The following is a 13,560-nucleotide window of genomic DNA, read 5'->3' as shown; positions in this document are numbered from 1 at the left end:
ATTTAGAAGAAATTCCCTGTTTATAGTCGTGCTCATTTGCAGGGGCAAGTACGTATGTGTGTGTGTGTGCACGCGTGTGCGTTTGTGTGTGTGAGGGAGAGAGAATAAAATTGCAGAGGGAGAGAGAGATAAAGTGAGAGACTGTTATTCAATGAAAGAGGAAAGAGAGAGAGAGAGAGAAAATATGTGCAGAAGTAATCCTGGGCGCTTTGCTTCATGTGGTTAAATGTATTGTTCCATTTCCCCACGCTAGGCCTCAGTGTCTCGCCGAGCATTAGAGCACTTAAACTGACGACCACATGAAAGGCCTGTTTGTGAGGAGCCACTTCTCTCCCAAACCCATTGGATGCTTATTGGATGCAGCTCTTGCATGTTAACACCAGTTGCCCATCACATATCCAAATTGAGGCCCTGTGCACTGGAGCCTTTGGTCACTGACTGCTCGCTGTGAAGTGTGGCGTCCATGGTGCGATGAAGGCCCTCTTGGTTTTATTTAGTGGGTTGTGCTGCTGGTGCTTTGGCCCACAGATGCTGCTGTTGCGTAACCATTGTATGAGGCTCGCTGACGTGTCACTTAAGGAAGCTTAGTTTCCAGTATCTCCAGTGTCTCCAACAGTGGTATTACAGTTTGGTGGGATGTGAAGAGTAGCAGACATTGAGGCTCCACTAATGAACAAGTGCGTGAACTCAAACTAACTTTGGCCATTATTTTTGGCCACTTTTAGTGTTTTTAAAAGGGACAAAAGAGGCAATTAGGAATCCTCAGAATCCATTGCTAACTTGAAAAAAGTGATTCTTAAAAAGTTGCATTGGCTGACGGTCTTTTCCGTTCTGCTCACTTACTTAAAACCAGTCAGCTGCACACACAGGCATGCAGTGTATGCATAGACATATGCACATATACACACATGCACACATTCGCATATTGGCTGACAGCACAGCAAATAGTGTAAGAGCCACACCACTCTTTCCTAGTTCCTGGTCATCCATCACTGGCTTTCCCAGCACCGTCACATCTGGATGACAACCCTGACAGCCTTACGCATCTGTGCAAACACAACCGTCCCTCAGCACTTGGAAAACATGATCAGAACCAATGAAACACTTACAGATTCCCATGACGACCACAGTAGCTCTGCGGCGACCACACAAAATCTCTTCAGGTAGACACATAGCAGATCCACCAAAGTGATTCAGTATATATCATCCTTACAACTAAGACAACAGTTGTAACACATCATACACATATTTGGAAATACAAACAGTGTAGGAATGCATTACTCATGCTAACGCTGTCATCCACTTTTGATTAGGGACATGTTGTTTGAACAGGGTTGATAATGGGATGATTGATTTTGGCAGACAGCAAGTGGATGGATGAGTCCACCCTTTGAAAACACTGGCTATGTGGTCTGTGCTGATACCATGGGGGATTTCCTGCAACATGTGGCATTCTGCTGGCGGTCTCTCACCTCAGATAAAATTCTTGTGTTTCTCTTGTTTGATTAGCCCCCAGTGTCCTACATCATTGTGGGGATCAACATCGTCTTCACCTTTCCAAGTGAACGTACTGTAGCCTAGTTTTGGTTTTTTTACATTTTACATTATATCAAGGGAGGCTTGCTGAGCATGCATGCATTCTTTCAGCTTGGCTTTGGCTGTCAATTAGTAGTTGTTGAGGTCTATTTAAGTTGGGAAAAGATGTGACAACCAACCAATCGTTGTTTATCGTGCAAACTATGAAGTTAACAGCAATATGCACACCACTCACAATACGTCTTGAAAATATTCATACGATTATGCGACTTATAATTTTACTTGACCCAGCCAGCTAGCTGACCAATATCAACGTGTGCAGATCTAATGCACAATACAACAAGTATCCAACTGTGGAATCAAACAGTCAGAGCATGTTTAGTCATCCCATGAATGTGTCCAAATGACTCCTCTTCATGAGTAATTATTTGTCATGGAAGGAGTTCACTGTACCATTAGTCACTGCTGTCTATTTTGAAAATTCACACAGCAACAGATAATACAGTATCTGTCCTCCATGAATCATGCACATCCGCTGGAGAAGCTGTAAGTCTTCAGACGCAACAGCTAAATTCCAGTCATTTTTGAGATGCAGGTGGAAATATGCCTCTGTGGTTTATACCCTGTGTAGAGAATAAATATGAATGAAAGACAGTTAGATGAATGAAACAGGAAGTGGACTGTTTGTCTCTATGCAGGTAGTCATGGCTGTCAGTGCAGCCATCCACAGTGGCTGGTGGAATGTGAGCCTTCTGTGTGAGACATGACTACTTCAGAGCCAGTGGAACTTGTGGCTCTGGCTTGTGGCTGTGCTGGTGAGGAGTTGAGGACAGCAGTGGAGATAAGCAGACAACAAACTTCTCAAGTTTGAGAGGCTGTCGTTTGGATGAATCATGACATGGCAGCAGCAGACCCACCAGAGCGCGCCAGGCCCATAAGGAATCCTTGTCTGCCCCACAAGAGATTAGTAATGCTAATCAAAACAGGGTCTTCTCCACCCAACAACCCCGCAGTCAAACACACAACGCCTCCCTCGGGTGGTCCTCTACCATCAACATACTGATGAAGAGATAGTGATGCAGATATGTCAGAGCTTGCATAGACATAACATGTGCACAGTCAAAAAGACACAAGTATGTACACATACAGTACATATTACTTGCAATAAAACACTCTTAATTACTCATCAGATACACTTATCTCCTTTGGTTTGGTGATCTATTTATTATAGTCATCATCTTTCCCTTCTGGCACTGTGATTTTAAGAAAATGTAGCTTTGTTTAGTTAATCACTCAGCTCACAAAATTAACTGTACTTTCTTCCATTTATGATGTACTTAGTATGTACTGTAGAAGAAGATCATAATATAAAATCCAGATTTATAATTGGAAACAAAGCAGGTTTTCATCTCATATCTTTTCCATTTAATCTACATTGTCAAGTCTATTTTTTGTTCCTTAGTTATGGGTCTTAGCTTTGAAAGGTCACTTGTAATATAGTACAAAGGCTGTGGTAAAGATAATGGTGCATGTTATGTCATCTCAGCTGCTCTGGCCCACAACTGCTAAAACAGAAAATCCAAGAAAAGAACCAACCAGTTCCCCACAGCTACTTTTCAATGATGTCACTACCCAGTGAGTGACACTGTCCAACAATGACCCATGGGCCATTTGAGAGATCTGTAACTATGACTCATTGTTAATTGACCTTAAAATATCAAGCCACATGTGCTGGCTTTTCAGAACAGGGGTGCACACGGATCCTGCCCCAGCTTTGGAGTGGTCAGAATCATGTTTGGACAGCCTGACCTGACTGGCCATCCATGTACCAGTGACAAGACCGTAAACACAAGATCCGGTCCCAGAGGGGCCCGTACACTCAGTACTTTATACAGTGGGTTATGTAGTTATGCCAAGCAATTTTAAGGGATTATATTTCAGCCATGCTGATGGGTTATCAAAAATTAAATTGGTTGCTTTACTAATGGGGTAACAAGGGAGCTAGTTAGCAATTTCTTTGGCATGAATTCTAGCTTTAATGCACTTTTTGGAGAAAGAGTTTCGGGCAGTACTTAATCTGATAATGACTGAGTAAAAGAATTATTGAATAAGAAACCACTGTTTGTTTTGTTGATGTTTATGCCAACAGTACTCAGCTGTGCATCAGTGGCATGGTTAGATAGAAAACATATCACAGTCATAGCCATAATGAGGCTAAAGAATGCCCTCCAGTACCCTCTTTGTATACTGGAACTTTGTACACCACCTGGATACTCTCCAATGGTTTCACTGCAGTGAGCATGCATAGCGCCACAACCAGTGTGTCATTATACAATACTGTGGTGAAGCCAATGCATACTTTTCATTTGTCTCTGGTGTTAAACCCGTTCATTTTGGATTTTGTCATACACTTCCTCGCTGAGTTGTAGAAACCAGAAAACCCCGAAATTGTACTGTTTACATGTAACCCTTCAATATTGCAGCCCTCGTGGCCATGAAGGATGACAAATGCCTCCTGGCATTTGCTTCACTTTGTTTTGTGGCAGTGTCTGTGCTACTAGCATGCATTTATTTAAGGCTATTTTCTACTTAAGGGGCTACTTTATGGTGTGGCGGAATGTTTTGGAGAGCAGACAGATTGTACAGCTGTTTGTTTGATGGTGGCTGTTGAAGCCAGCAGGGTCACCTTTGCACCCTGTGGCAGATACCTCAATGAGATGGAAAGACACCGCAAACCTTCCCAGCACTACAACTGTGACTCCTGCTCGGATACTTCAGGCCTCAGATAACATGACCTTATAGCCCAGTCACAGGGCAACTTCAGCTGTAGAGTTCTCCAAACCTCCCTGTGTTTATTTATATGAATCTCAGGTGGCATGGTAGCCAATCAAAGTCAACCTGTTATGTGGCTGTTGGCTTTTCTTCCTTACAGCCCGGATGAAATGTTAAAGATGAGAATGCGGTTGTGGTTCCACCTCAGGTTCACTGCGAGTATGTTGAGGCCCAGCTGTTAGCTGATGTTTTCCCCTCATTGAGGATACCACTGTGCTTTTGATGGGAAGCTTACGGAAACACAGAGTCATTATGTTAGGATTTCACAGAGGCTTCCAAGAGGTCACAAACACTGACTCCAGAAACAGCCTCGTTTGTGCAGAATTGAACACAGGAGATCACGTTATAGCATAATTACGTGTTTCTCACCCTCAAGGCTGTGTAGAATATAAGTTAAACAAATGAGGTGTTTCTTACTACACCACAAATCACTACAGTAACAGTGATACATCTTACAGGTTATGTTAAGGAAACTAAAATGAAAACTGTGTCAAATTAAAAAAAAATATTTGGACATTTGGGGATTTGGTGGAGGTATTTGGCACTTTAACAGAATTGCTGTTCCTAAATGCACAGCTTCTCCACATGTGCTAATTAGACCACAAACAAATTTACAAAACAGGCCTCAGACACATTCCACATATTGAAGTATTTAGATGCCCTTAATACATATTCAGTTGAAACATGAATGTGTATGTGTTTTTGTTATTTATTTACGTGGTAAGAGTGTTAAATATTTTTTCAGAGGAACAGTCTTCATGATTTTCAGTGCAAAACTTACCCTCAGTTGACCCTGATTATAGAGTGTTTAGTCTTCATTAAGTTAGGCCACACTTACTGTACACTGTAATTATTAAAAAAGGTTTAATATAGAGTGAATCAATCTATCTTTGCTATGGTCCATATTGTACTTATAATGATATCTTACCCATCTTTATTGTCTGCTTGCTCAACGCAGGATGGAATCTTTTGAACTGATTTTGTTTGATTGAAACACACAGACAAGCCATGAACCTTCTGAACTTCTGAGTTTTCATTGGTCAACTCAGAGTTGCGTGCCATCTCGATTGACTTATGTCTGAAAATAATTTTCAGACTCAAAATTTAATCTGTTTTTCCATGTCAGTTATTTTTTTTTAATGTTGCGGCTGTTGTTAGGTTTAGGCAAAGGTTAGCTTTTTCTGATGGCGCTGACGCTTTGGAAACAATAAAATCTCAGTGCTGCTCCACTCTGTCTAGTGTCACTACGCAACAGAGTCTCAAAACACCAAAACATGGGGGCAACCCTGGTAGAAATGGGGCCCATTCCACACTCCTCCGAGTGCTTATCACCGGAATCTTCTGGAATCTGTTGTGTGCCCACAGAGCCGACTCAGAAAAGGACGAGAAAGCAAAAGAAAGTGACAGAAAGAGAGAGAGACAGCAGTTCAAGCTCCTATAACTTGCCCCTCCTAGAGTTAAAGATGGATTCCTGGAGGAATGCCTCCATGGCTATATCGCGTGACTGCGACTGCTCCCCTCCATCAAACACATGGGACTCATTTACCCTTGTGGGCCACAGTGATGGTGCCACAAACACCAGGCCCCCTCAGGAAGGGAAGAGAGGGGAGGAAGAGAGGGAAGAGAATTAGTGGGTGGGGGGATCTGCCATCATACAATGCCAGTGTCCCAAAGGACGCAGCGAATGGCACATAATGGATGATCATTTGCCCATTGGTGAACAATGACCAAATGGGTTTTACTGCTTTATTACAAGTACCACAGCAAGGAGCCTCATAAATCAGACCAATAGAGGCAGTGATCTGTCATCATTTTGATCCATGTTGGATGAGTTGAGTTGGATTGAGTCATCATACTAAAAGCTTGAACTCTGTACTGACACAGTTATGAATAAGAGAAACACAAGAGGGGAAAATGAGACAAAGAAACGGGATGGTTGAAGGTGTGATGGGAGGACAGTGTGGTGATTGTGCTGCCTGACTGCACTGAGCCGACTGCTGTTCAAACAGGCCAGAGCTGAAATGTCACCCACGCTCTGCAGAGAAAAGGCCCGCTGACAGCCTGTATAAACACTGGCATTTTTTCCCCCTGTAATCGCATGTTCACTTAAAAAGAGCACCCAATGAATTCCATGGGCATTCAATAATGCTGTCTTGCAGTATGTTTATTCTCCCATCTGTTTTACCATGACAGAGGGTGTCTCTTGTCCATGAAAAGAGTATGGAAGGTGGTAGAGAAAAATTAAATGCTGATTGTCATGGACAGTAATGACATGTCCCTACATGAGCTGTTTTTTTAGCTCATCAACACCACACCTCATTTGAATACTCATCAAATGTACAAAATTGGGGAAACATCAGAAACACTCCTTTTCGTTTCAGTGGCTGGAGGGGCGTGTTGGTGTCTGTGTTTGATTGACAACAGCTGGTAGGTTGAACTCCGGAAGGAGAATGAGAGTTCAAGTAAACAAACTTGCACTGTAGCTTACAAGCCATGGGCAGAAAGTGTGTTGTTAGCAGCAATATTGAAGAGTAAAATCCACACCATTATCTAAATGGACTGAAGTGATATTCGCAAGTACAGTTAAGCTGTTTAATGAGCTGCAACTGAGCTGCTGATTACTTTGAATCACACGTTCAACAAGATATAGTGCAGGACAAAATGTGCATTGATGTTTCTAAGTTGACTTAAGCAGGAAAGTTAATGTGGGTTGTTTTTCAAAGTTTTTGGCTCCTGTGTTGTGCAAATATGGTTTAAAATGATTGGCTGTATGAAAACTAGTTTGACATTCAGACAAATGAATGCGAAAATCCTTTTGGATTTGGATTTTTTCTTCTCAAAGGAAAACACAGGACATGTGATTTACCTAGCAAAAATGTAGCAGGAGAAATCATGCAATTTCATTTCAGTCCAACTGAAATGAAATTACAGGGTCAGTATTTTTTGCAATTACTCTCTACTGAAGAAATAGTTGCTAAGAAAATTGCTGACAATGATGTCTTTGGATTATATTCAACATAACATCTTGTCCACACCATCCATGTAGTGATGAGGCCCATAAGCATCTCAGCAGCTTCAGTCCTTGGTCAGTGTCTACACCAGACGTGTTAAGCCACAGTACTGCTGTGTAATCAGGAGCTTTTTGGCAACCCCATACACAATCAGTGAAGTCGGAAGAAAACAGACTTTAAACGTAAAAATACACTTTGGGTCACAGCTACGAGTGAAGAGTTCAAACCTTTACACAACCGGAATAGACAGCTGTATTGAATATAATGTATAAAATTGAAGCGTAAGACGTGCATGAGAAAGATGATTGAAACGTGACAGATTTAGACAGCCTGTGAGTGGGACATTGTTTTTGAAAGGACCCTTTGTTGTTGAATGACAAATGTAATTTTTCAATGTGCTGAACACCACAGACAAAATTCTGCTGTTATAGCTTAAAACCTCAGCACATAAAACCAAAACTATCTGCATGGCTAGATACCACCATGGGTCAGTGAAAAAAAAAGTTTTAGGGTGACCCATTAAACCAAATAGCTATACAAAAATCAAAACAATCAAAAAAATGAACATGCACAAAGACAGTCTGCAAGGCAAAAGCTACAAGGCTGCTGCTCATTTAATTAAACGACTCTTATGTGTCTGAAGAACTCATGAAATTGACAAATTTAAAACTACTACAAAACTACTACTGAAGATTTTCATTATAATATTTCACTGGTTCAATCATTGTTGCATGTTGCTGATATTTTGTTACTTGCTTGTACATTTCCCCCATAAGGACAACATGCAATAACTAAATGAACAACCAAAACATAGTTTTGTTGTTTGAAATATTATCTCATAAAATCAAACCAGGTAGTAGATAATTAGTATGTATTGCACCACAGACAGCCTATTATACAGTACTGTTGTCTTGTCTTTGTCTCTTCTAGGTGTTGTCCGCCAGGTGAAGCCTGTGATTGGTCCATTGACTACAGTCCTGAAACTGTCCATGCGCAACCTGACAACCCAGGGTGACTCCGGCCAGAACATAATCAACGTTCATGTTTTTGTCTCCGAGTTCTGGTTCTGAGAGGTGGACACCAAATTTTACCACATGTATTAATTCATCCATTGTCAACACTGTACACATTGGTTATGTTATATCAATGCATAGATCAGTGTCTGGGTTTTAATGTAATGTTCAGTTACTTTTGACAGTTTCTGGGATGAAAAGCTACAAGCTGCTTCTAATGAGAGCACTACGCTTTGTTTTGGTGACAAGCTCAGCTTGATATGCACTCCTGTGTTGCAGCTGGCAAAATGGAGCTAAATATGAAGAAACTTCTCTCTTCAGAATCTCTTCAGAAATGAGACATCCAGAACTTTTTTAAACTGAAAGTGCATGTATTTAGAAAGGCCGTTAAAGGATATGGTTGAATGCAACAATATTCTTCACATGACATTATAAGCCTTGTTTTTGTAACATTCACTTTTCCTTTGGATGAGGTATTTTTTCTATGGAATAAACACTATTTTAGTTACAGTATTTGTTTTTTGTCTTTGGGAAAAACCAAAATGTTTTACTTACGCTCACTAACGTCAAGTAGCTGTAATTAGCTACCACTATTTATTCACCACAGATAAAATAATAATAACTAACTAAATTATAACTAAATTTATAGAACACTTTTCAAGCAATAAGCACAAAGTACTTTCCAAAGGAGAGGAAATTCAAAACATAACAACATTAGGGATAAGTGCAAGAGGTAAAATAATGAAACACAAACATACATACACATACATATGCACATATATGCATATATTTACATAAATAAAAGATAAAAACTCTCAATGAAAGAAAAAAATCAAACAGCTCATGACCAGCTCACCTGGAATAGTTAGAAGACCCAGACTGGCAGACCTGAGGGGACTGTTTGGACGGTACGGTTTAAGGAGCTCAGTTATATACTCCAGCGCCAGATCATTCAGAGCCTTGTATGTGATTAAAAGCACTCTAAAATGGATTTTAAAAGAGACTGGAAGCCAGTGCAGTGAAGCCAAGATTGGTGTGAGAATTGCTTTGTTTTTGTCAATAGTCTAGCTGCTGAATTTTTAACAATCTGGAGCTGCTCCATAACTCGATTGGTCAGTTAAGTAAACAAGACATTACAGTAATCAAGGCAGGAGGATATAAGAGCATGTATAATTTTCTCTGTTACTGAAGGACAGAACTGATCTAATTTTGGAAATATTCCTCAGTTGATAAAAACACGGGTGAACGACTTTCTTTACATGTTTCTCAAAGCTCAAGTTACTATCCAGGATAACACCCAGATTTTTTGTAGCTGACTTTATGTTAGGAGTGAGGGGGCCAAGGAGTGACTGTATTTGTTTTGAGATGTGTTCAGGGCCAATGATGAGAAAATGTCCTGCCCACCACAAGTTCTCCTCACAAAACAATTCAAAATCTCACTGTGCCTTGTTATTTATCCTTGCTTATTGAGGGTTGTTGTGTAATGGAAGCTTTAAATAATGGATGTGATTTTATATGAACATTTTATTGACTGCACTGCTGTTTAACAGAGAAGAAAACTGACCTCTCTGTCCAAATTTTCACATTTAATTAAAGCTACCAAAAAAGAAAAAGCAATCTGGGCAGGTTACTTCCTCATGACTTAAAAATAATTATGTTTAACATTTAGGCCTATTAGATGAAGCAATGCATTTCCTGTTAACACTGTCTAGAGTAGTAAATTCTAGGCATGTCATGTCTCAGCAGGCTCAAAATATTAAAGCTGTAGTTTATTAAATATTTATTGGAATGTATAATTTATGTTCAACCTTATAGGTGTCAGCGCTGAACTGACCACGATCATCTACGATTGTATTTTTCTATGCTTGGTCCTTAGTCCTTCTGTGACATAACAATCCTTAACATTCAAAAAAAATCTTTTATGAGGTGGGCATGGCACTGTGCTTTACAAAATGACTCCAAATTCAAATGGTCGCCATATTATCCAACCTAAAACCAGATCTTTAAAATGTAAACGTGTGAAATGAGTTTTCATCTCATTAAGAATTTAGTATAACTTTACTTGGTGTACCCTGGCAATGAGTTAACGTTTGAAAACATTATGACTTATGCAATACTCTGAATAAAGTCAGAACACGATGACAGGAAACTTGATTATGATAATTCAAACATGTCAATACTTGCCAACAAACAGAGACATGCAAATAGTACTATCTTAGCCAGTTTACTTTTGTTCACAGTGGTCTGTGGAACGTCAGTTTCCATAGTGACATTTAGAACATTGTTTGTTTTTGCACCCAATGATATCTGTTTAGGAGCAGTAAAGACGTATATTAACAGCCTGTCCTCAGAATGCCCTCTGTAGGGATGTACATACGTTTCTATTCAAGATACTCTGTGCGTGCATGTAAACATGTTCATTGTGGGTTTCATGCATGGTCTTTTTGTCATTCTGGGGGATGGAGGAGGTTCGATTTCCCGAAAATCGTCTTTGGTGGAGAGTGACTTAAAGGGGGGGAACAAGGTGGCAGCAGTAGTTAAAGACCATGGGCATGGGTACGAGCAACCACATTCCTAATTACGTTTTTCAGTGAACCAGAACTCCTCTTTACATCAAACATGGGGGGGGAGGAGAGGGACATCAGACAGAGAGTAAGCTGAACACATGTCAGTAACGGCCTAACTATGAGACTGTAATCATCACTGTGGCTGGGCCCAGCTAAAGTCCGCGGACGCTTCAAAGACAATAGAGGGGGAGGCGCATACATCAGGATCTCAAGTCGTCTGCTGTGATGGATTTTAAGGCTCTACTGAAGAGGGATATCCTCTTCAGAGGAAATAGAGGCCAGCAGGTCAGCCTTGTGGTCGACATGAAAAGAGAGAAGAAATGCAGTGTGTGTGTGTGTGTGTGTGTGTGTGTATGTTAGCTCCAGAACCCTAAAACCACTCTTTCAGCCAATATATGATATGGTACATGTTTTCCAATGCTTGACAAGTGGCTGACATAATTTAATAACTTTATGGTAACTATATATAACCTAACGTATATAATACTTATAATCCAAAGCGACCTGGTTTGGAAAATAGGTGGGGAACCTTTTCTCTTAATAGTACTTGGTACATAATTATAATTAGAACAAAGTGTCTCTTTTGATCAGTTTTTGAGTAAGGAAAAACAAGTAGCATTTCTAAAAAAGGGCTTCAAAGACACGGCAGCATGACCACTTCTCTATGTAAAAGTTAAAAGAGAAAAATCAGTATACATTGTTCATACTCTTTAACACATACTGAGCCTATTTCTGCAATGTGTCAAAAGAAAGATGATGTGCATTATAATCTGCGGTGGAAAAACACTTCACATTGTTACTTAGTATAGTTTGCAACATGCCTGCATATTTGACTTGACGATATTGCATACCAAAAGCCACAGAAAACACGTTGTAAGGACGTAAACAGCTGAATATGAGCATCGAAAAAGCCATATAGTCAGACTGTGTGGGAGGACATTACCCAGGAAAGGCCTGGCTGGCTCTGAATCTGGACAGTAAGAAAGGCTGGGGCAGCAGTCCCTTTCAGCATTACCAAACCACATACATGTGTGGGGACAAATGAGCAAATATCTTCTGCCAGACTCTCCGTTCGAAGCCAAGAGGGAGCTGCTTGCACTGGAAGCCTATGATATGACTAAGCCAAGTGGGCTTGATGAGTCGACGTAATGGCAGGGGAGCAGACCGGTGTGTGTCTGCACTGTTTGTTTGTGTACTCTACTGTGGCACAATGGTGGTCAGGCCTCTCAATACAAGTGGTCATGGTGGTGTCTGGCCCAGAGTAGACAGGGTATGGGGCTGATGGGAGAGTAGCCCAGGGGTTGGTGAGGCGGGCTGATCCCAGACAGAGACCAGAGGACCTCAGGAGGCACGTGCTCGGCTGACTCCTGCACTCACCCACTCCCTCTTTTTCCTGGCGTCCTACCCCGACTTCCACCGCAACACATGTTATAGGATATAAGTGAGTTCTTTTAATAAATTTGGGGGTATTTATTTTTTTCCTCTATTTTACAAACCACTGTTCCTCATTACCATAAACACAAAAATCTTTCTTTTAGATGGGTACTACCAACTTGCTGTGGTTTTGCTCTCTTCTCCATGAGATTTCCATGTTTGCAGTACATTTAATGTTCGCAAAGATAATGGGTTAATTTATATTTTTTAAATGTGAAAAGGTGAGATGTTTTGTATATATTCCCATGTCTTGCAAACCTGGCTCATCTGAATAAACAAAAGACAAATTACCAATGAGTATCTCCACTTATAAGCAAAAAATAATTCACCTGTGTCAAAAACGTGTTCTCTTACTGTGCATTTAAAGGAGTTTGCAAAGTGGTGTTTCATAGAAGTCCAATAGATGGCAGACATATACAACACAACGCTGCACAGCCAGAGAGATTTAACAATGTATTTCCCTTAACAACTGTCACCACCTTACATTACAATGGCAGAAGCAGCCAACCAAATATCAATGGGGTTTTTTTTTTGTTTTTTTTTTTTACTTTTCAGTAAAAATCCTTCATGAATCTTCTATCCAGCAGGACACAATTTAATAAAATCTGAACTTACTGAAATTTATGCCCATCATTTTAAAATACACTGGGACCTAAATAGTACAACATTAAACTCCTGTAAGATTCTGACTTAAGCCTAACAAAGTGTAGAATTGCACAAAAAACAATATGGGAGGCTGATGTGAAGGTTATGGAAAGGTCTACTGGGACCTTCGCCCAAAATAGGATCATAAATGATCGGCTCCAAAACACCATAGGTCATGACAAAATCTATACAGTCTTTGTGATATGGGACTCCTATTATTGCCTCCGTTTAAATCAATTAAATCTTTTGAGGTTTAGGTTGATAGACAGTCCACCGATTACATAGGGGCTCCACAAAGCACACAAGTGTGCCCTTCCATAACTTACAGATTTTAAACGTAACCATTTACAACCACTACTGAACTCAACCTGTTGCCAGAGTACACAGTGGATCAATCACATTTGGGAATATAGAACTAGGTTGTACTCATGAAAATTCAGCGTGCAGTCTCTCTGTTGTTACAAGCAGCTCAAAACACACTGTGACGTCCATAGTGCTTAAGTGGATGCATATCATAGGGAA

At 40.4% G+C, this 13,560-nt stretch overlaps 1 protein-coding gene across 1 annotated transcript in view; it reads left to right on the top strand.

Moving 5' to 3' along the window:
* fbln1 (fibulin 1) overlaps positions 1-8,902 on the top strand; it is a 30,350-nt gene extending 21,448 nt beyond the window's left edge. Inside the window, exon 17 of the mRNA XM_044356424.1 lies at positions 8,310-8,902. Within this exon, the coding sequence (XP_044212359.1) occupies positions 8,310-8,449 (140 nt within the window). The 3' untranslated portion in view covers positions 8,450-8,902. The remainder of the gene's footprint in view (positions 1-8,309) is intronic.
* The last annotated feature ends 4,658 nt before the right edge of the window (positions 8,903-13,560 follow it).

Source organism: Thunnus albacares, chromosome 7 (genome assembly GCF_914725855.1).
Source record: "Thunnus albacares chromosome 7, fThuAlb1.1, whole genome shotgun sequence".
NCBI lineage: Eukaryota > Metazoa > Chordata > Actinopteri > Scombriformes > Scombridae > Thunnus > Thunnus albacares.
Note: the sequence above shows the minus strand (reverse complement) of the source record. Positions and strands in the feature narration are given on the sequence as shown.